Raw genomic sequence first — 20,852 nt, forward strand, 5'->3', positions numbered from 1 at the left:
GTGAGACCATCACGCCTTCCTGTGGGTCCACTTCCCTTGTTGAAACCGTTCTTAATGTTAGTAGCCTGAATACATTCTAACGTGTGGGCACGCAAGAGCGAGAAAACAAAACATCTTCCGCGAAACAATGTTGCCCGCAGCTCGTGGTGCACCCGTAGCGCAAACCAACAAACAGTGCGCATTTAATAATTTGGACAATTGCCACATGCGCTAGTCAAGCATATACGTAAACAACCGCAGCACGAACCAATCAACCATGCCTCTTGATGACTAAACACATGCGAAGCACTCGAGCAAGCAGTTTGCCGGTCCTCGCGTATTCATTGAGGCAGTGCCGGGGCTGTGGTCGATACCGTTCTGACGAAACTTCAACTGTGAGCCTCACATAGGGTCCGAAACACCGTGCCTGCGGGATCTATGTACTGCAGCCTCTTGAAGTACCTGCCGAAGTAACAGCAAACCGTAGGGAATCAAACGCGCCTCTCCTGCACCCGGCGCTGCGTGGGATGCCCTGTCACCCCCTAACGCATCAGGTTCCTCGCCGCCAGTGTCTTGTGCATAGTTGGGCACTGAACCACTTAAGCCCGTGAGTGTCCTACTGCCCCTGGCGCCGGCAACATTCGTTGAAAAAGCAGGAGCATGTGTGTCTTCAGTTTTGTGCAGAAGTGGCTGCGGTTGAAACGCCGCCGTCACTTCACTTGTGGCCTTGCAGGTGCCGCCTTCAAATGGATGTTCGGTAAGTTCACCGGATGCTGGAAAGAGTCGTGCATAAGTCGGTGGCAACGGAGCAGCGGAACATGACGAGGGTGGCTGCTCCCGGCCACGGTTACCGCTCTTGTCATCCGCATCATCGGCAGGGCCGCTTTGACCTCGACCTTCTCTGCCACGCTGCGTCGAGCCGCCTACTGAAATCGGGGGTGCCGTGTGCGCTTCCCACGGGTGTGAGGTGGTGCTCTCCCCGCTTTGCTTGCTCACCGAAGCGGGACCCGCGCTCGCTCCCGTGGCTTCTGTGAGCGTAGAGCCTCCACACGTTCCTATGTCATCATCGGTTACTATGGTGCTTACGCCAGCAGCAAGTGGGCAGTATGTGCGCGATGCCGCACCAGCGTAGGAGTCTTGCAGGGTGCTGGACTTCAAACCGGCGTGATCAGCATTAATGGCGCCGGCACATTGACGCGTAGTGGGGGGGAGGGCCGTTATCTTGGACAACATCGAGCGGTTTAATGGACCGTCATCCTTTTGCCCTGTGAGCATCGGCGACTTTGCACAACCAACGTCGACCATCTCAATTAGTTGGCTAGGGGCCTTCAATTCGCCTTCACTTTCATCCACCAAGTCCCCTCGAGTTACCGGTGAACTGGAAACCTCTTTGCCCAAGACTGGTGTCACGGGCGTAACGGTTGCACTAACGGACACGTGTGAGTGGGGTGCCTCCTCTACATCGTGCATACTTCTTTCCTCTTTACTGCAAAAGTCTGTCCCAGATATGGAAACGACACCGTCTTCAGTGCGAAAAAGACTTTCAACGGTGTCTTCTGCGGCCGCATTGGGTGAGGGTTCGTGCAGCGATGCTTCTAGCTTATCAGTCGGTAAACGGGGGCCGTTCAACACCTCCCCACGTGGCTGCTCGCGCTGTTTACCCCACCAACACTGCAGATCACCAACTTCACCGTTATGATAACGGTGAACATTTTTACTATTGCTATAGTCAGCACTTCTTCCAACGTCACTGCTGTCGGTTCTGTCGCCGCCCCTCCCGTTCTCATGTAATGCCATTTCGCCCGCCGTACTGCACAACGAAAAGGTGGTGCCGTCAGCGGGAAGTTCTTCACTGCAATGGATAGGTTCTCTCTGCCCTTTACACCCTCCTTGTTGCACGTCTAAGCAAGGTGGGCTGTCAACCAGTTCAGTTTGCGTATCGCTTTCAGCAGCCTCGGGCACTTTCAAGTTATCCACTGCCTCGGAGGCGCTGACCTTCCCATTAGTGTCGTGACCTTTACTGAGAGCCATTTCATCCCCGCACGTTAGCGGCCGTCCTGTCTCTTCTCCTATTCTCCTGCCCGACATCAGCCCACTCGTGGCCCCGTCACTGTGTTCAATGTTGGTAGTCAATCTCCCTTTGTTCGTCTCGGGTCCAGCCGCAGGATAGCCGTCTTTACCCTTAGCCTCACCAAAGCCTTCGTCTCGTGCTGTTGGCGGTTCCTCCATGAGGGTTTCGTCATTCCATATAATTCCCCTCGTGCGATTTCTGGAGGGCGGGGCGCGTCCACCAGAGGGAGTAGATGATTTTTTAGGAGGGTTAGGAGTTGTGCAGTCCGTAACCTCCCCATGAAGACCCAGGAAACGAACCCGTCGGTGAACAGCACTTTCCAAATCAACCCACTGCGAGTCCGCTACGGAAACAACCGCGGATAGAATGATTTGTAAACACGCAACCTTTTCAGCTACTTGATCATTGCACACGTTCACCTCTCCTCCTACACAGGGCGACGAAGCGCAGAGGGTGGCGAGAGAGTCAACCACACCAATGGCCCGTCGAACCGCTGCGAGAGCCTCTTCCGATGGATTACCAAAATCGCCGCTGTAAGGTCCTTCAATATGCGGCTCGGATGGAAGTGAAAGAGGAGCTGGGGATGAACCCGCCGCGGCGGTACACTGTCTTTGATATCGTTCGTAGTGTGGTTGCCCTGACATGGTCTTTAGAACGATTCTTCCCCTCCTGTTTACACCAGAAACTGCCTTTACCAAGGGTATCCACGTGCATGGGGGAAAAAAGGAAATGAGTGGGCAAGCATAAGAAGAAACTCAACCGAGAGTCTTTGTGTGCCAGAGCATAAAATAAGTGTGAACAACAAAGTGCGACACATACAAACGAGCATCACATACCAACAGTTTTATACGTCTGTTTATCAATAACTCGGACTTTAATCACAGCGACTGTGTCATACGCCATAACCCAGCGGTAACGACGCTGGCAGGGGAGTTAGTAGAGTACTGCCCCGTGCTGCTCCGCAGCAACCTCTCCACGCCAATGACGACCCCCTTCCCCGTAAAGACCTACCCATGCACACTTACCAGTTTCGATCAGCGGAAAGGCCACATTACTTTGTAAAAGCGATGCGCACAATAACAACAACAGCAAAAAAGTGTGAACTTACGGCAACAAGCTAAACTCGAAAGAGTCTTGTTCCTCGCCCCTCACCCACCTCTTTCCGTTTTACGACGTGCCACAAGGGTGCCACAATTGTCATTCCCTTTTAACCCTCCCTACATCCGGTGTCTGCGGCTGCAGGAAATCCATGGCAGTACTTAGATGCTCATCGATGGCAGTGAACGGGTCTGCTACAAAGGCAGGCATCTGTGTGACTTGATCAAAGAGGGCCAACTCCTCTCGTGCCGTATTCATGCGGTTTGTTGCCGCCGTGATCCGAGAATTCGACTCGATTACACGAGAGGCAACCCTCGCTGCCGCGCGGCGTGTCTGCGCCTGCGGGCTTCTCTTACCCCGTCGACTAGAGTTAGTTCCTGTGCCGTGAGACGGTCCAGATGGTTTACCACCTTCTTTCAGCACGACGGTGGATGCAGAAGTTTCAGCGACCTTATTAGCCTTGCCGGTACTTACTTTTTTCCCCTCACGTCGTTCCTTCTTTGCCCCGGTTATGCCGCCGACTAGTCTTGACGGCTTCATTTTTTCGGTTACTGCAGTTTTGGAGCGGTCACCAACGGATTTATTGTCGGCTTGCTTTACCGCTGGCCTCCGGGGCCCCTGAGAACGAGGCTTCACCATTTGCTAAGAGTCTCATCAGATGTTTTGAGTACGTAGGGACATGAGAGTGGAGAAAGGGGTTGAAAGCAAGTATGGGTTGTGACTGCTGCATGCTGCACATATGCACGAGAGAGCATCGAGTTCAGCATTAGTAATGGTTGAACTCCAATCGTGTCCTTCCAGCCGTAGGAGCCGTGGGAAAGCGCTGTAGTCGGACCCACTTCACCTTTGGCTGTTCAAAGGAAACTTTAAACAAGTGAGCGTAGTTCAAATAAATCCAAAAGCTGAAAGGAAGTTACAAAGTGGCAACCAAGCTATACGGAGGCGACCCTGACGGAAAGTGGGTGTTTGTGAAGAAAGGCTAAAAGAGGGGTATTAAAATAAAATATACATCCATCGGATGAAAAGGCTGTGAAGAACAAAGAAAAATAAGCAAACAGGGTACTGTGTTAACCTTGTCCACACCCTGCTGAGTCAAAAAAGGAAAGATAGGCGAGTGCCGTTGTTTCCGCCCTTTTCGCTCACCAAAAAACGCGGAGCAGGCCATATTTCATTGCTTCCGCTAGCGCTTGTGGTGACTCGGTTACGCGACGCCCACGGAGTAGAAACGACGACCTCGGCAGCGGTGCCCACACCTCAGCCAGTTTGAGTACGCCATCAGAAGATTGCACCTCTCCGCTGTTCTGCAACTGTTTGCTATTTCTACTCTCTTTACGCTGCGACGCACCGCAGCTCAGGAAGCGGAGGTGATTCGTGTGAGGGTGGTCACGAGAGCCTTGCTGTGGCTGCATATTGGTTGTTTCTAGTAGCTGCTCAGCAACAACTAACTTCTCAGAAGCGGTTAATGCGGTGCCGGAAGCATAATAATATAAAATAGTGGAAAGTGACCCCATTAGGGCGCCCTTTGCTTGACTTTGTGGGAAAAAATTAGCGCGCAACGTGCGACACAACGACTGCCGTGCCCACAAAAGGGGTGCAACAGCATCACGTGCCGCGGCAGCGACACTGGTACGATGCCCTATTGTTCCTTCTTCAGTTTGTGGCCACAATGTGGTATGTGGCTTGCACAGCCACTCATGGTGATCCGTTCCTGTATTGAAGCGAAGCGCAAAAAATGTGCTCTCACAGCAAGGGCGGATGATCCACACGCCCACACCCACACCCACACTATCGCTGGATGCGAACCTTGGTTCCCTTTCTGCTTCATCAGCGCCAGATGAAAAGTTATCCCCGCCTTTGTGAGTCCTAAACGGGGTGTCAGCAGCGGAGTTTTGGTGCGATAGGCAGTGTGGACACGACAGCTCACCGTTTCTTTGCTGTCGACGGATGTGAGAAGCAAAGTCTTTCAAGTTCAACGTCTCCGTGCCGGGATCGGTCAACCCCGGAATGTGGTGCAGCACCGCAACATGTTGAAGCCATACGGGGTGGTTTGACATCTTCTTTTCCTTCTCGGAATGGCGCTTGGTGCTGTTACTCTTGTTGCGGCTGGCGATGATGCCGCCGCGGTGAGGCCACCCTTTATCAGAGCAGCGGAAACCACCGAACTCCCGCAGGAAGCCGCCGTCTTCCATGACAGCACGTGCCATACCCGTTTGGCATCTTCTCGTCATTTGGCTGTCCGGAAGAAGGAAACGTGGTGGAATGAAAATATTGTACACGGCGGGGGTAACAAATATCTTTGGAACGCCATTCGACCCCCCAGTGATCCTACTGTTGAAATCGCTGACCTTCTTTTCTCCACATTCCGCTTGAATGGAGGTGCTAACTCTTTGCAACTGGACGCGTTCCCACGGGATCGGTTGGCAGCACGCGCGCAGTCGGCCAACCGTAATAAATGCATGGCTTCGTGCACTGTCACGAGTACCTAACGGGATCGGGCCCCTCTTACTGATATCATCGGCGTTGTGGACGGCACGGGCTACTTTTACTTCTTCCGCTGCTCGTTTTGGGGGAAATATTATCTCCAACCGCTCTAATATAGTGGAGGGTGTAAGAACTATTTCACTGCAGCGCCTCTCGTCGCGAACTGCAAGACGTGGCGGCAAGGTATATGTGTTGACCGTTTCACGCATCTCGGCTTTGACGGTGTGGTCGGTTTTTGAAGTCGGTACCTTCCCGCGGTCGTTGGGCGGCGGCTTTGAGTCCAACAATGTGAAGGAGTGGAGCGGTACCACGCGCAGATGTGAAAATATCGATTTCAGCAAAGCGGTGGAGCGCTGCAAGAACAATGACGGCGAGCGCAAAAGGCCACACATGAGAGGGCGACAGAAATGCCGTTCCCCTGCTACTCAAGCACTTGTCTTAAGCACGTGGGAAAGAAGAGTTTGGTTTTGCATGGATGTGTCGTAATGGAAAATAAGTATGGTAGAAGCAATCGTGTGAACAGGTTACTAATCGAATAAGCATGAGGGTTCACTTGATGAGTCTACATAGTTGGACTGAGATATACAGAAAAAAAGGGAAGGAAGAAAAAAAGATATACTCACTGCACTAACTACAATGTGTGTCATCCATCCGTACCAAAATACACTGCCACTCACATGAAAGCATGATTGCCGTAAGATGGTGACACGCATATCCCAGCCCCTTAAACCCCTTAAATGCCTATGGGAAAGGGAGACCGCGGCAGTCTTATTGACCAAAGATAGACGTACGATAGATGTCAACGGTCCCCTTTGAAGCAGCCAAGCAAGCAGCTGGACAATGATGACGATCGGCTACCGCGCAGTGAACGCTGTAAAAACAACACTCTGGGGACCCGCCGCATAAAATAGGTACGAAACGAATAGGTAACAGAACCAAAGGTGTAGACGACGTTGAGAACTGCGATAAAATGACAGAGGGGGGGGGTAAGGAAAGGGCTACCATTATTCGTCATCGTCATCAGCAGAGTTGTTCCTCTCCCCGTTGCTCCAAAGATCTGTGCTTACCCCTTGGCGACGGACCAGTTCTTCGACATACTCTGATGAAGGAATTTCATCCCTTAACTGATTGAGCGAGGGCAAAATGCGATCCAATTGTGATGCACTCGGTGGATCCAAATCTGCGGGGAAGCACTCCGAGTTGCTATCACTAAATAAAGCGCGGTCCTTTGTTTCTGCGGCATCGGGTGTGATGTTCCTCCAATGAGGTGAAGGGAGTGTCTTTTTGTTTTGAAAAACTGACCGCCGGGAATTAGTAAATGCGACAGCCTGGATATTTTCTATCATTGTCATGGCAGCGAGGGGTCGGTACGAGGGACCTCCAGCCCCACCACATGTCGAAAATTCCACTACTCCATTGCAAGAGGAAGAGGCAGTTGAGAATGAACGTATTCGGAGGCGGCGCACGCCTAAGGCAAGAATCCTTTCAGAGGTATGCGGAGACATCGCGAAAGAGGGACGCCCGCGGTTGCAAACCAAAACTTAACTTCTAAAGGCAGGTGTCTTCGTTCTGCACACACAAAAACAAATGGCACCGCACGCCTAAGTCAGTTACCACCAAACAGCTGATGTGTCCCCACAATTTTTGTATCTACTTCACCCCACTTCCCACCTACGGACGAATTACCACAAAAATGTCACCTACGACTTTGGGTTCGAGAGGGTCAGTCTGAAAAAGGAAGACAAACGAGTAAAAATAAGAGAGAAGTGATGGAAACAAGGAAGAAAAGCGATTAAAAGGTAGTCGCTCCAGAGTGCACTTCACTCATGCACATCTCAGGCCATTTCCCCTATTCACTGCCCCCAGAAATGCAAAGTCACGCTCCCAGAGCTCCCAGAGAACCCGAGTCTCTGGAATAAACAACGGCATGCATACCAGAACACGGGATAACCATCGACCATTCGTTACTGCTCGCAGAAGCGACAAGCACCACTTCCCCACTCGTTACTTTGACCCATCCACTTCACTGACATTTGTACCAGTGAGGATTGCCGCTTTTAACAAAAGTGGCAAGGATACCGTACCGCACTGAGGACGTTGCCACACACAACCGAACTCCGAAGAGCTTTTTCCTTTTAATTATTCCTGACTGCAGTGACGACTGTGGCAAATACAATCGTACTTCATACAACAGAGGCGACAAAGCGGGGCGCTGGGTTTTGGCAGACTCCCGTTTGGGCAGTCAGTAGCCGTGCTGGTTTGCGTAACACCGGCACGCACGCGGATAAAACAAAAGCCGAGCATGCATAAAGAAGTGGTTGCAAGCCTTGCACGGCCGCATGCCTCTAAGAACCTGACGATATGGGAGTTTTTTCAGAGGACCCCATCCAATGAGCTCTCTCAGGTGTTGATGTTAAGTTTCCCCCTATTATTCCTGTTCCTGTTCGTGTTCCCACTCTTTCCCACATTTTCCATCTGGCTTTGCGCATGAATTCAAGAAAGTGTACACGTATCAATGCGCCGCAGAGCCGCAACCGCACGGGACCTCACGCAACTGGCACACAGCGGGCATCAGCGCACAAAAGACAACACATCCCCTTCTCGACGTGAACCGCCTCATCTCACCAAACATATGTCAACACCCTTTTTTTAAACAAAAAAAAGAAAATACGTCGCAGGAGGTGTTCTGAAAAGAATGAGGGAAACAAATATTTCCCTGCTGTATTGCCCATTTAGCGACTTCCGCAGAGTTGGTGGGTGCAACAGTAAATCAAGCAAAGATGCGCACGCAGATGTGCGTTGTCCTTGCTGCACACTTCATTGGGGAGATGCCCATTATAACAACCTGTTTCGTTTAGCTGGGTATATCGATGGCAAGATTTATTATTCTCTCTTGTTCCTTTCCATATTCTTACATCAGAGCAACAAGAGACCAGACTGCTAAGAAGAGGGAGTCATGACGGAAAAGTAAGGCATTTATTAGTAACGATAAGGGAGAATACGGGAACATGTCTTACGAGGCAATGCCATAACGATCGTCAAGTGACAGTGACAGTGGCACAACGTGTTAGGGAAGGGGGAAACAATCCGTTAATTTGCAGAAATAGCGGACGCCTAACAGGAATACAATCAACAACAAGTGGGGCCGGGTGGGGAAAGAAATAGTAAAGCGAGCGAAGGGAAAGAAAATAGAAGGGTACACGATTAATAACAAAAGGAAAAAAAAAAACACCAACAACTCGAAAATAGAAAGGTGTAAGTGAAAAAAAAGGTAAAACACTAGTTCGCCAACAAGTACAAGCAACACACGGGTAGAGGAGGGGGGGGGGGTAAACGAACGAACACTTCACACCATACTTGTACTTACATAAGGAAGCACGGCAACCCTTTTGATGGTTTCCACCTGCCAAAACTTTCCCCCAGCACCTACACATTTTTCCCCCTCCCATGCTCCCAGTATCACACTGCATCTCGCCCTTCTCTCCCCTGTGTTCATTCCCATTGCTACAATAGGTGACGGGAAATACATTAGTAGAGGAGGGGGGAGGAGGAAGCACACCAAACAAGCAAAACAAACACGGATGGAAGATCAAGGAACAAATTACCCAAGCACACTATTGGGATAAGTTAGCAAATTAACAAAAAACAAATTTAAGAAGAGATCAAAACTTTTTTAACGGTTAGTTTCACCCACTTTTCTCGAGTCCTTCAGTTCCTTCCCTCATTATTCTTTCATAAGCCTGCCTTTTTCTTCCCTACGCTCTTGTCATCATTATCCAATCGCCATTCTCTCCGCTGTTTTGCCCCCTGTTACTTTAATACCGCTTCAACACATGAATGCACAATATTAACCGCGCTAGCCACAAAAAAAAAGTATCCCTAGGAACCTCATGTAAAGGGCACGGGCATTCACTACGATTGCGCGCTTGGTGAGCCTCTTATGCTGAGGGGTGAAACTTCGCGAGGGCCGGCGCGAGTTGTCGCTTGATGCTGTTCCATACAGCTTAACACGGAAAGTTGCATTGACTTGCCGCAGGTACGCGAGCCTATTCCTGTTGCTTGCGACGGGAAGAACGCTGCACCACCGCTACCACTGGAGGGTGACGGGCCGGCGACATTGCCTCCTGGTGCGACGTTTCTAGGCCGTGTGGTTTGGAAGCAACCTGACGAACGCTTGTTGGCGGTTGCTAACACTCCAGCCGTCGCCGACGATGACTGGAAGTTGGAGCTGCAAGTTGTTGTCCGGTAACGTCTGCCACATACAGGTCGGGCGGTCATTGGTGTAGCAGACTGAGTCGTAGTAACATTACCATTACATCCACCGCTTACGGCGAGGCGAATTCCAACTTTTGTTGCTTGACCTACAAGGGCAAACGTTAATGATTGCGAGGGCTTTGTCCCTGACTCGCCACGGGATGGTGAGAAGTGACAACCATCGCGCCGTCTGTCCTTCCCCCGTTCGTGAACGGGCGTGTTACGGGGGACATGTTTCTCTGTGGACTTCTCCACGTGAGGCGTGGCTGCATAAGTGACGGGTGCCCCGGGGGACACGATGGTTGTCGTGGGTGCTTCAAGTGGAACACTCGCGGGAACTGGCACACGTCCGGCTGTTTTTACACACGCAACTACCGGAGCAGCTGCTCCATTGGAATTGTTCACCTTCCGCGACACAGTAGCAAGGTTCTTCGTGCGATCTTTCCACCGTGCAAATTGCCGACGCCGTCCACGTTTTTGCTGCTCATTTTGTTTTGAGGGTGAGGTTAATTCCTTACTATCTGCTAAGCCAAGCGTACTATGGCTTTGATTTAGCTTTATGGAGATCTTCCCGGAATCCTGGACCATGAGCTTTTGGAGTAGCGACGCCACCACACTCGTCGTGCGATGATAAGAAAGCGTTGTGGAGCGTGGGGTTCGTTTAAGAAGCACGTGAGGTGCAGATCGTGTCCCTTTGCTTGATCCCCACGAACGGCGGCAGCTACCCCCGCTGTTGGGTAGATGGTCTTCGGGTTCAATCGAGCCGAGTGCTGGTAGCAGCATCTTGTGATCATCGTTGTATCTGTCATCATCAGGGCTTGCCTCACCGGTAGTTCCTCTGTTTGAAGAATCACAGTAGCTGACAATACTGTATTCGTTCACATCATTCAGTTCCCCAGTCGGCTCGCATGCAGCTCGTTCACCGTCACTGGAAACCTTACCGCTTTCCTTGACGATATTGTTATCTAACGTCCTGCTACTGCTAGGGGTGGACAGAGACCGAAGTGATCTTCCTGTTTGATTCCCTACGCGGGGTGTAATGGTGAGGTCAACTTCAGCTACAGTACGGGATCTCTTGGACTTCTCAACGTTAGGGCTCATACTGGCCGGACTATAGGCCGTGCAATCGTCATTGGTGCTACTGCCGCTCCCACTGGTAGCGTGTGGAGCCCTCCTTGGCTTGTGCTTCTCCGCGCGCGCATCCCCCGTGCCCGTTGCTGCGCTTTGCTGGTTCTGCTTCCGCTCTTCAAGCGCCTCAAAGTTAGTAACACGGATCTGCTCGAGTTGCTCGAGCCGTTCAGCCAAGTTCCAACCATCACCCGCAGCGTTACTGCCCCCGGCTAAACGCTTTGACCGTTTGTATGAACTTCTCGAAGCACAGCGCCGTGAAGTACGCCATCTAGACATGAGTGGGGCAAAGAGCCGCTGTCGGTGCTGCATTGAGTGGTGCGACTGGAACCGGCTATCGGGCTCACCAAAGTCATCACCACTACCCTCTCCATCGTCTGCGAAATCGTTGAAGTCTTCGTAAAAATCATCACTGCCTTCACCTCCGCTGCTCAGAGCGACATCTTCATAGTTTCTCTTCAGCGTACGATTTGGCACCGTGGGTGGCCTGTGCATAATTTGAACCGGTGGGGCACTGGGTGCTTTCACATCGTCAAGTAGCGGTTGTGTATCACGCGGAGAAGACCTATTTAGGGAGGCTAAATTGCCCTTCAGCGAAGGGTCACGTCCCTTTTCGACACGTATGTCCGAATCCATGCTCTCCGATGGGTGCGGAAATATATCGCTTTCACCACTTCCCACCCTCGCATGAGTTGAAAGACTCCGCTGCTGTTGGATACAAGCCAACGAGTCTACGCTATGCATCGAGGATGTGCCATGCTCCTTCCCTCCATCAAGCACCCCGGAGCTGTTCCACGTGAAAGTCGAGACCGTTAATTCTCTAGCCTCATCACGGCTTCGCGTTAGGGGAAAGTGCTGTTGGTACGTGGTCGGTGAATTTGACATCCTCGACAGATGCTGTGGTGGCGCACTACTGCGTGTTGAGGATCCACGTACGGAGATACAAGTTGACGACGGGGTCTCCAGAGCAAGAGACAATGGTCGTGAGAGAGGGGACAATACAACGCTAACTTGACTCCCAGCCCGCTCGCAGGACGCTGCTCGGTTGGAAACCAGTGGTGTTGCAGACACCAAAGCACCTAACGCAACAGGCGATAACCTAGGTGACGTCGAGTTTGAAGCAAATGCGGAAACGTACTGTGAGACAGTAATGCCCGTGTCCTGGGTGAGAAAAGTATTGACTCCATCAACTGTTACACTTTCCTGTGAATTAAGCGGCAATTGCTCTTCGCCTTGTCGGTAGGAGTCATCTGTTCCATTGAAGTCGTGCGACACCGTTTTTTCCCCGTCGTATTTCATCTCGCGATACCGTGAGACCTGATCGACACATGGGTATGTGAAACTGACGTTACCTATCTGGTGCAGCGAAAGTGATGTCGTGTTGTTCGCAGATGAGTCACCATCCCCTTCCATAAGGTCCAGCAAGTTTTCGGTTCCTTTCCGCTTTCCTGTAGCGGCTGCTGGCTCTACCCCCATGGCAGATGACTCAGCACCTGATTTAGCTGGTTCCTCTCCCTCGTGTTCTAAGAGGGAGTGAAAGCGAGGGCCAGCGTCTGATTTGGGCGACGAAACGTGCCCTACGTTAGTCCCGACATACAAATCAAACGCCAACTGGGGATCACCTTCCGTAGAAACCCTGTCAATTAGAGGATGTTCTTTGTCATTCGCAGAGGACGGATTCCTCTTTCGAGGCATGTGACTGTACAAATAATAAGGCGCAACCTCTTGCCGGAGGTGGCAGCAACAACACTATAATCGCTTTTCTTCCTGTCTATTAAGGTACACCAAAGAAATCTGTCGCAACACAGCCTAATTTGAACGTAGAACCGGAGGCTTACCACCCAACGTCACGCGCTTCCGTATATATATTTTGTGCCGTATACGAGGGTGGTAAAAGGGTGAAGGGGATCAAATCAGCGACAGTGACTGTAATATACAATATCTTGTTACCCCTAGAACCCGCTCCCCCCTCCTTCAGGCCTGCAAGTACAAATGCTTAAACTTTGCGCTTTATAAACGCTTAGCTGGATCCGAGATCCTCTTCCCTTAATACCTCCTACGCTATACAAAAGCTATAGGGTGCAAAACTTACGACTTTTTGCTGCTGATGTGTTGAACAAAAAATGAAAGGTTCATAGAGAAGACATCGATTTGCAGTGTTCGAAGAAAGATATTGTTAAAAAACAGTTGACTCATTTTATATTTTAGAACACTCCCCACGTGCATATTCTGCGCTCTTTCCAGTGCGGTGATACGACCAAAAACCCACAATAAGTCACAACACAGACCATCTGATGTGACGAGACATCAATGTCCTGACCCTGTGTAGAAACAACAGGGTCGGGTGTTTGACCACTAGTCTCTCAAAACTCCTCCAAGCAATGACACGGAACACAAATGAACAGTTGGAACGGTTGAACACATCAGCTCTTCTACCCAACATATATTTCATATGAGCAAGTGTTCAGTAATTCACTCAGTAGTTAGGCCGCGGCTGTTGAGACGAAAGAGCTCCTTATCCAACCGATCGTTCCGTTGATAAAGAGGAAACATTCTACCTTGAGATGCCGCTAGTGATCCTGGTCGGCTGGGACGCCCCTTTTGCGCAGGATATAGTTGACCCCTTATATGGAATGTATAGTTCAACGGCCGGTAAAGAGCAGCGGCATACGCAGGATTCAATTGAAGCGCAGCCGCTGCCTCATCCATATTGAAGCGACCTCGACGGTCACGCGAGCCTAGAGGGTAGTCACGCCAGCTGCTCCACAAAAATCGTGTCCTCTGGTACATTTAACTAAGCTAGCGCAGACGTTAGGATATTTGAGCGACACCCCTTACGATGTACAGTCCGTCAGGGAAACTCAATTCTATTACACTTCCCTGGATTTACCAAGTACACGACACCTATGTTCACCCTAAGAGTCCCAGAGAAGTACAGAGCACAGTGGAAGGACTTGTTAAGTGTTAAGAACAGTAAGAAGACCGTCGTATCGTCATCAAGCGGAACGCACGTGGGGTAATGCAAAGACCAGGGTAAGGGTAAACAGTGCCTGAACAGCTATTTCGAGACAGCTTTTCAACTCAATAACAATACATCGACGTACAGACACCACCAATGGCCCCCCTGGTAGCAGAGTCACGACTGCAAACAACAGGAGAAGTTCCAACACTGCCAATCATTAGGGGAGAGGGCAAGTAGACCGACCGTAAAATCTACAGCATGTAACGCCGTACGGTCGATGCAACGTATCGTTCACACTAGGAAGGGGATCTGAATCCAATGAGGAACACCCGCCAACAGCATCACGCGGGGTAAAGCCCATGAAGCCATAGTCCAAGATGGCAATGATGCCAGCGCCAGCAGAGACGCGCAACCCAACCACACACTTGATTAGTTTCAGAGAAGTCAGGTCTTCCAAAGGCATGTTACAGGTCACAGCAGCTGCGACGCGGGAAGGGAGGTACCAAGGAGCTCACGGCGGACATTTTTTACCACCAAGAAACAATTAATCAAAACTGGCCATACAGACAAACAGATCCATTACAACCAGTAGTATGCTGCCTGACAGCGGAAGACAGCAATACAAGGGCAATCACAAATTTAAACAGAAGCGCGTATCTCCACAAAAAGACACATCATCAGGATGTCATCCAAGCAGTCATGAAAGCAGCTTCGAGAGAGTAAAGGAAATAGCAATTCGAAAACCCCCCTGCAGCGAGTTAAGCGGGGAATAATGCTGTGGTATGCAGGAAATGGGGTTGAGACAAACAGATCCATCCAAAGCGGTAGTAAACAATGGAAGAGCAGGGACAATGCATGCCCAGTAAAGGTTGCCTTAAACATACTACTGGTGTATAAAAAACAATACAATATACAACACTGTGGTCGGTTACGTTTACATTATTCGCTACCAACGGTGAACCGACGCCGATAGACGATCAATGACTAGAACTCGGCTAAAAGTAGTGCCAACTAGGGAACATACCCACCAAATAGACGTCATCAAACAAGCAAACACGAAGAGTGTGGCATACGGTGAGAAGTGACGGCCGCTGCGCCGTCATGCCATCCAACTAAAGGAGTGTTGAAAGGCACTTTCGAACATGGTCGATCGCAGAAAAGAAGGGTTCTTTTATCCCATCTGTTAGTGTTTCGTGCAGAGCAGAATATGCGGGAATACAGACAGCAGCTTGGTATCCGACTGCAGTTAGTTGGCAGCAGCGAGCTCAGATACTTGATCGAGGCGGTCTCGCAGGATGCAGTGAGAAACTATCGCTTAAGGAGTCAGCTCCACTTTCCACCAAGAAACTGTCAACCCACATCCCGTCACTTCGTAACAACGGTGTTGTGGAAGACAGTACCAAATCTTCACTGCCACTAAAAAAATGCACGGAAAGAGAGAGAGGCCTCTGTAGCCGTTTCAACTTTGTCGATGCCATCAATGCTACTTTCAAACCTGGCGGTACAGAATACTACCAATAAACTCAGCATATTCACGACATTTCTTAACCACAAGCAATATTTCACTGCTTAGTGCCAGCATTAGAGCATCCCTCTGGCCTTAAATATCGTGCGTTGCCGCACCTTCGTTCTTGGTTATGCAGTAGCACTCAACTTCTGCTGCTCTGACCCACCCTGGTGGCCCAGAACACAAAACAACTGGCGCTCTTTTAGTGCGGCTACTTGCTGTGCGTGAAGGTATACTCGTTCTGCGGACTGCCGTTTCATCGGATTGTTTCCATGAGGTTGCAACACTTCCATTGCCGCATTTTCCACAGTTTTATTCGCTTGCTGTCGTCTCTATTGGCGATACTGTGCTCGATCGATGTGGTCGTCAGCAGCTGGAGTACTCAAGCCATGTGCCTTCCTGAAGCGCGACGTGGAAGGCGCCTGCACGAACACACACACCGGTCAACTACGGCCCACCAAAACTCTCTCTTATTCGATCGCATGCTCTTTCACGAGAAGTGGTGCAGCATTTCTACACTTCCAACTGTACTCCGCTTTAGGTAGAAACAACGATGTGCGGCCGCGTTAAGGTCATTGTCACAGCGAAATGAAGTTGCCCCATCGAACGGGTTGTAGATTGCAGTAGCAACGGGTGCCAAAAGCGCCACGAAGTTAACTTCACGAGGGGAAGGAAACGAGTTAAGTCCCTCAAGCTTTTCACTGCCTGCCCGCAGGGTTGCTTCCGCTGAAAAAGAGGGTTCGAACGCCGACCCCGCGGTTCAGCCTTTACTTTTTGCTGCAACAGGCGTCAAAAACTGATGCAATAACTCATTTGGAACTTCGAGCGGGTTGAACGCGGTGGCTAACAGAAGGCGAAGGCAACCGGCTTACGTGTATCAAGCGCCAGATGGGCACCACCCAGTTTCCTTATCCCACATACCAACGATCCATTGACGCACTTCGGTGCAACAGGTCACTCGCGCTCATTTTGCCATTGCTTCGTCCGCGCTGCACAAGACGCTTACAACAGGAATCGTTCCTTACTTACCTTTCCATACGTTTAGTCCACGCATACCTTGGCGGGGGCTTTTCCACCCACTTTCTCAAATGTGTCAGCGTCCCCGATTGACCGTCTAACCCCACCTTGGCCCTCTTCTTTGTCTTGTCCCCCTTTACATGCGCTTGGGTTCTGTGCGTTGGCATGTCATCCGTTGCAGCACTGAGCCTGTTCTAACTGGCAGAAGCGCCGCCCGCTGCACTTTCTGACTCTATCGCAGCTTTTGATATCACAGCTCCAGCCGACGTAGACCCTCGGTCCTTGCTGTTTGGATTCATGCATTTCGTGGGTAAGGGTCGCAGGACTTCTGCGCCTGGTTTCAAATCTTCCAGCCTAAACAGCTTGGAGCGGCGGCGTTCCAGTCGTCCCCAAGGCGCCAACCCTCGCACCGCATCCTCACTTACCCCGCAGCCAGTGTGAGATAACACAAGGGGCTCGTACTGTAGTAGTAGGGGAAGTTCCTTGCACTTTATGTACTAGTTGCTGCTCGGCTCTCCCTTGTGTGTCCGCCCCTCTGCTGCGTATGTTTGTCTAGGGAATTTTGTCCCGGGCGTGTTGTCTGCGGCGCGGTCGTCGCGGTGCCCTTTGTGCCAGCGTTGACGAAAGGAACGTTTCATCACCCACAGCCTCTTTTATCATATCGTCGGTCGGGTGCTTGTTGTTGGTGTGCGACGGAGTCCACGGTGTGTGGGCACACTTCCTCTGAGGCCGGCTGCGTCTGTACCATGGTCCGCTCTTTGGCCAAGGAGCACCGGTTTGCTGTAAATTATGCGCAGTTTACGCCGTTGCGTCGTGGTTGGAGGTTGCCAGCTCCTGTTGCCGTCGGTCTGGTGCCTTTCGTCGTCTTAAAAATCGTCTGCGTCTCAGGGGGCCGGCTTCGCTGTTTTTTGATTTGCTCTCGCTGTGGGGCTACGGGGCCCTTTGGGTGCAGTATATGTGATATTTCCTCCAGTCCGCGCTCCGCGAGCTTGTTTGATGGGTATAGCGTTGCCTGCGCCCTCTTGTCCGTAGGCATTGGTGCCCTCCCTTGTCACGGCGGCTGGCCACCTTCGCTACATATGTTGTGATTGTTTAGTGCTTCAAGTTCTGCAGTATATCAAGGTCTGGGCTGGGTTATGCGGGCGCGGCCTCGTTTGTGCGGCGTCCGACTCGATTGGGCCACTTGGGGTGCGTGGAGCCGCGTACGATATATGGTGGTTTGCTTAGTAAGGATCGTCGTGCCTCCTTTTAAGTATTTCTAGCGGTTAGCCCCATACAGCGCCTTCGTGGTTGCCTGGAGAAACCACCATCGGTTTTGTGCACGTTCTTGGCGCAGCTCTCTGCGTGTGTTCCTGGAAGGCGTGTGTTTGGCGTATCATGTCTTTGAGCAGTTGTTCGTTTGTCTTGGGGACTTTGACTGCAACTTTGGCAAATGTGCTCTTTCCTTTTGGTGGCATTTTTTTTTTGTATATCTCTGGGCCGGATGTTGTACTTCTACTTTGCTTTTTCTTCCCCCATGGCAGTCGTTTTAAGACTTGACTGAGGAGATTGACCTCGTGCGCTTGGTAGTTTCTTAGTGACCTGTTTTCTAATTGTTGAATGGCTTTCTCTTACCCAGATGTGTGCGTTGTGACAGCGAGCGGCTGTTACATTATGATGAAGTCGTTGTTTCCTTAGAAGTGAATCACGAGATGGACTCCCGACTGAACCATTTTGGTGGAGTCGAGATGTTCTTTATTTTAAATTATTTTTATCAATCTTTTCTTTTGCCGACTCGCAGCACTTGTACTACTCGTGCTTGCGGACTCTAGGAAAGAGGGGAAATTTCGTTTCGGGTTGTTCTGTAGAAGATTGTACGATAGCATCCTAAATATTCCTTATGGCTGTTGGGTTACCGCCATGGTGCATTGTTTTGTGTGATTAAAAGCGCATTGATCTCCGCAGTGATCTCTATTTCTTGTTTTGGTTAATAATGCCTCCTTTTTGTTGTACCCGTGGCTTTTTTGTTTGAGAGGGATTAAACTCTTTTTTCCACAGTGTGTACTGTCGTGTGTGTGTGAAAGCCGATGTTCCACCATTGCCCCCGTGATGTGACCTCCGTTTTCCCCCTTTGAGAGCATTATGTGCACATTTGCGGGGAGTCAACGTTTTTTTGGCGTGGGTAAATGTTTAGGTGTAAATATTTTGGTATTGCGATTGAAGGATGGAGGTTACCTCGCTCTGTTCGGAAGCCTGATTTACACTGTCAACAACTTACAGGACCCTCAATAGTCGCCGGAGTGCGTGACCAAGCTACAGTGCACGCCTTTTGCTGTTGTACTTCCTTGTATTGCAGGGCAACCAGGATACTTACACGGTTTAGTAGACAACCCTTTGTGTGGCGTGTGACAGAGGGCTGAAAAGCTACCTTCGATCCGTTTTGAAGGAATGGACGTGCTTCACGGAGGGTTTCGTCTTTTAAATCCCCCTTTCGAACTCGTTTAAAGCTTTTTCCATAGAGTGTTATGTTGCCCTTGCTATGCTTCTTTTATTACTTTTACCGGCAGTGGTATGTGTATTATCTTTTCTCCTTTAGTGACTTCCGCTCCTACGTAGCGTGGGGAAGTTACAGTATCTTCATAATGTGTGGATATGGCGGTTGCTTTTCTTTCAAATCTTTTCCGTTAGGCATGTGTCTCGGGGTTTTCGTCGTGCCTCTGAGTGCGATCGCTGTTGCCACTATTTCCAATCTTTTTCAAAAGCCGAATGAAATAATTGGTCGTGCTGTTTGCACTTTTCCTGTATGCATAGGTCGCTAACAACCTACTAACCCCTTGTCATCTCGTTTGTGTTGCAGTGTAAAACTTGCTGTGTTGGTGCTCGGTCTGTGATTGCGGCTGCTGGCCCGTTTGCTTCACTAACTGGTGACGGCTGTCGGGACACACATGCCGAGGAGTAAACGTATAAGCTTGTATCTTGTTTTGTGCTTTCGGAATTTTCGTGAATTCCTTTCTTCCTTTCGCACCTTCTCTGACTATTTTCCCCTATTGTGTTCCAACAGCACCGAGAAGAGGTGCTGCTGCAACTCCCTGCATGCACATGGACGACGGCGTTGTTTTTTTCTTTTCCATCAATATTCTTCCAGTGGTATTTCTCCGCTCGGACTGTGGTTGTATTTGGTTGTACTGAAAGGTGATGGAGGTTACACACACCACTCTTTTGTATAGTTATGTAACCGTGGCAACTGCGGGGAGCCCTGCTCGTAATTTGTTTTGGTTGCTAATGGGGGTTGTCTTATACGTTTTTTTCTTTGCACGGGATATGGTTATTCGTGTAATCTTTGTTTTCGGCTACTGCCCTTATTTCTGTTTCCTGCGCCACTCGTCTCTGTTGGAAGTTGCACGGGGCGACAGGACCAGTTTTGGTAAGATGGGTCGTGGACCTTTCGGGGGTTATCTCCGTTTCACAACTGGTGGATCGCGATAGTAATATATATGCCTGCTGTTCTTTTTTTTTATCTTTGACAATAGAATCGAAATCCTTACTTGTATCGGTATAGATTCATTTTACAAATTTCCATTTCCGTGTCTGCTTGTGTTCTTAGTTCCTGTTTTTGCATTTCGGTGATGCAGGTGCGTCGGTGCGCACTTCGTGCCGATCATCCAGCGGCCGGCTCTACCTGATTTTTTGAATCAGACATGCTCTTCATAATGTTTGGTCATTGTTTGGCAGTGTAGTGTACTTCGTGAGATAGGTACGATCTTTTGTTTTCGTAGTAACGCTTTCCTTATGTTCTCCGATACGGTGTAATACTTGAAATCGGTTGTGTGCTTTATGTTTGCCACTGTAGCGAAGCACTGGGTGATGGTTGGGGTGTAAAAATATGTTATGGGATCCGTCAAGTTGCTTTGTATTTGTTAATTTCCGTATGGGAGGATGTTGCTCAATGTGGGTGATACTTTGTGGTCTCTTGATTTTGTTGTTCGCATGGGCCGACGTCGCCGAGGGAGCAGTAACCCATCGTGACGCTGCGTGTGTGTGGTAATTGCACGGAGGGAAAGACATTCGTGTTAGTTTCCTTCGTAGGGCTCATATCGTACTTCCGTGTATTGTTCTTTATATTGTGATCCTAATTTCTGTAACATCTATTGGCTCGCACTCCCTCTTTTTATTTGTTTCTCCGTGGATTTTTTTTTAACTTTCCTCTGCTGGTGGACCCTTTGAGTGCAACGCAGACTGTTGTGATGATGCCGGTGGGGTTTGAGAATGGGAAGAAGATGCCTCCGGGGAGAGTAGTTGAGCGACTATTTTTGGCTCTTTCGGACTGCATCTACCCTAATTCTTTGTGGGGTTCCACTTAATTCTGCTCTCCGTTG

The 20,852-nt window shown here is 50.1% G+C and overlaps 9 protein-coding genes across 9 annotated transcripts; 1 reads left to right on the forward strand and 8 right to left on the reverse strand.

Moving 5' to 3' along the window:
- Positions 1-381: 381 nt before the first annotated feature.
- Positions 382-2,694, reverse strand: TbgDal_II1110 (hypothetical protein, conserved; the record flags this gene model as incomplete). Its single annotated transcript, XM_011773388.1, has 1 exon — positions 382-2,694. One exon carries the CDS (start codon positions 2,692-2,694, stop codon positions 382-384), a length of 2,313 nt encoding a protein of 770 aa, XP_011771690.1.
- A 553-nt stretch (positions 2,695-3,247) lies between these two features.
- TbgDal_II1120 (hypothetical protein, conserved) lies at positions 3,248-3,787 on the reverse strand (the record flags this gene model as incomplete). The annotated part of the gene is made up of 1 exon (XM_011773389.1): positions 3,248-3,787. The coding sequence occupies one exon, from the start codon at positions 3,785-3,787 to the stop codon at positions 3,248-3,250; it is 540 nt and encodes a 179-aa protein (XP_011771691.1).
- A 500-nt stretch (positions 3,788-4,287) lies between these two features.
- On the reverse strand, positions 4,288-6,021 carry TbgDal_II1130 (hypothetical protein, conserved; the record flags this gene model as incomplete). The annotated part of the gene is made up of 1 exon (XM_011773390.1): positions 4,288-6,021. The coding sequence occupies one exon, from the start codon at positions 6,019-6,021 to the stop codon at positions 4,288-4,290; it is 1,734 nt and encodes a 577-aa protein (XP_011771692.1).
- Positions 6,022-6,633: 612 nt separating this feature from the next.
- TbgDal_II1140 (hypothetical protein, conserved) lies at positions 6,634-7,134 on the reverse strand (the record flags this gene model as incomplete). Its single annotated transcript, XM_011773391.1, has 1 exon — positions 6,634-7,134. The coding sequence occupies one exon, from the start codon at positions 7,132-7,134 to the stop codon at positions 6,634-6,636; it is 501 nt and encodes a 166-aa protein (XP_011771693.1).
- A 1,533-nt stretch (positions 7,135-8,667) lies between these two features.
- Positions 8,668-9,099, reverse strand: TbgDal_II1150 (hypothetical protein, unlikely; the record flags this gene model as incomplete). The annotated part of the gene is made up of 1 exon (XM_011773392.1): positions 8,668-9,099. One exon carries the CDS (start codon positions 9,097-9,099, stop codon positions 8,668-8,670), a length of 432 nt encoding a protein of 143 aa, XP_011771694.1.
- Positions 9,100-9,541: 442 nt separating this feature from the next.
- Positions 9,542-12,706, reverse strand: TbgDal_II1160 (hypothetical protein, conserved; the record flags this gene model as incomplete). The annotated part of the gene is made up of 1 exon (XM_011773393.1): positions 9,542-12,706. The coding sequence occupies one exon, from the start codon at positions 12,704-12,706 to the stop codon at positions 9,542-9,544; it is 3,165 nt and encodes a 1,054-aa protein (XP_011771695.1).
- Positions 12,707-13,483: 777 nt separating this feature from the next.
- Positions 13,484-13,801, reverse strand: TbgDal_II1170 (hypothetical protein, conserved; the record flags this gene model as incomplete). The annotated part of the gene is made up of 1 exon (XM_011773394.1): positions 13,484-13,801. One exon carries the CDS (start codon positions 13,799-13,801, stop codon positions 13,484-13,486), a length of 318 nt encoding a protein of 105 aa, XP_011771696.1.
- Positions 13,802-17,243: 3,442 nt separating this feature from the next.
- Positions 17,244-17,585, forward strand: TbgDal_II1180 (hypothetical protein, unlikely; the record flags this gene model as incomplete). The annotated part of the gene is made up of 1 exon (XM_011773395.1): positions 17,244-17,585. The coding sequence occupies one exon, from the start codon at positions 17,244-17,246 to the stop codon at positions 17,583-17,585; it is 342 nt and encodes a 113-aa protein (XP_011771697.1).
- Positions 17,586-20,181: 2,596 nt separating this feature from the next.
- TbgDal_II1190 (hypothetical protein, unlikely) lies at positions 20,182-20,541 on the reverse strand (the record flags this gene model as incomplete). Its single annotated transcript, XM_011773396.1, has 1 exon — positions 20,182-20,541. The coding sequence occupies one exon, from the start codon at positions 20,539-20,541 to the stop codon at positions 20,182-20,184; it is 360 nt and encodes a 119-aa protein (XP_011771698.1).
- Positions 20,542-20,852: the final 311 nt, after the last annotated feature.

This window comes from Trypanosoma brucei, chromosome 2, assembly GCF_000210295.1.
Source record: "Trypanosoma brucei gambiense DAL972 chromosome 2, complete sequence".
NCBI lineage: Eukaryota > Euglenozoa > Kinetoplastea > Trypanosomatida > Trypanosomatidae > Trypanosoma > Trypanosoma brucei.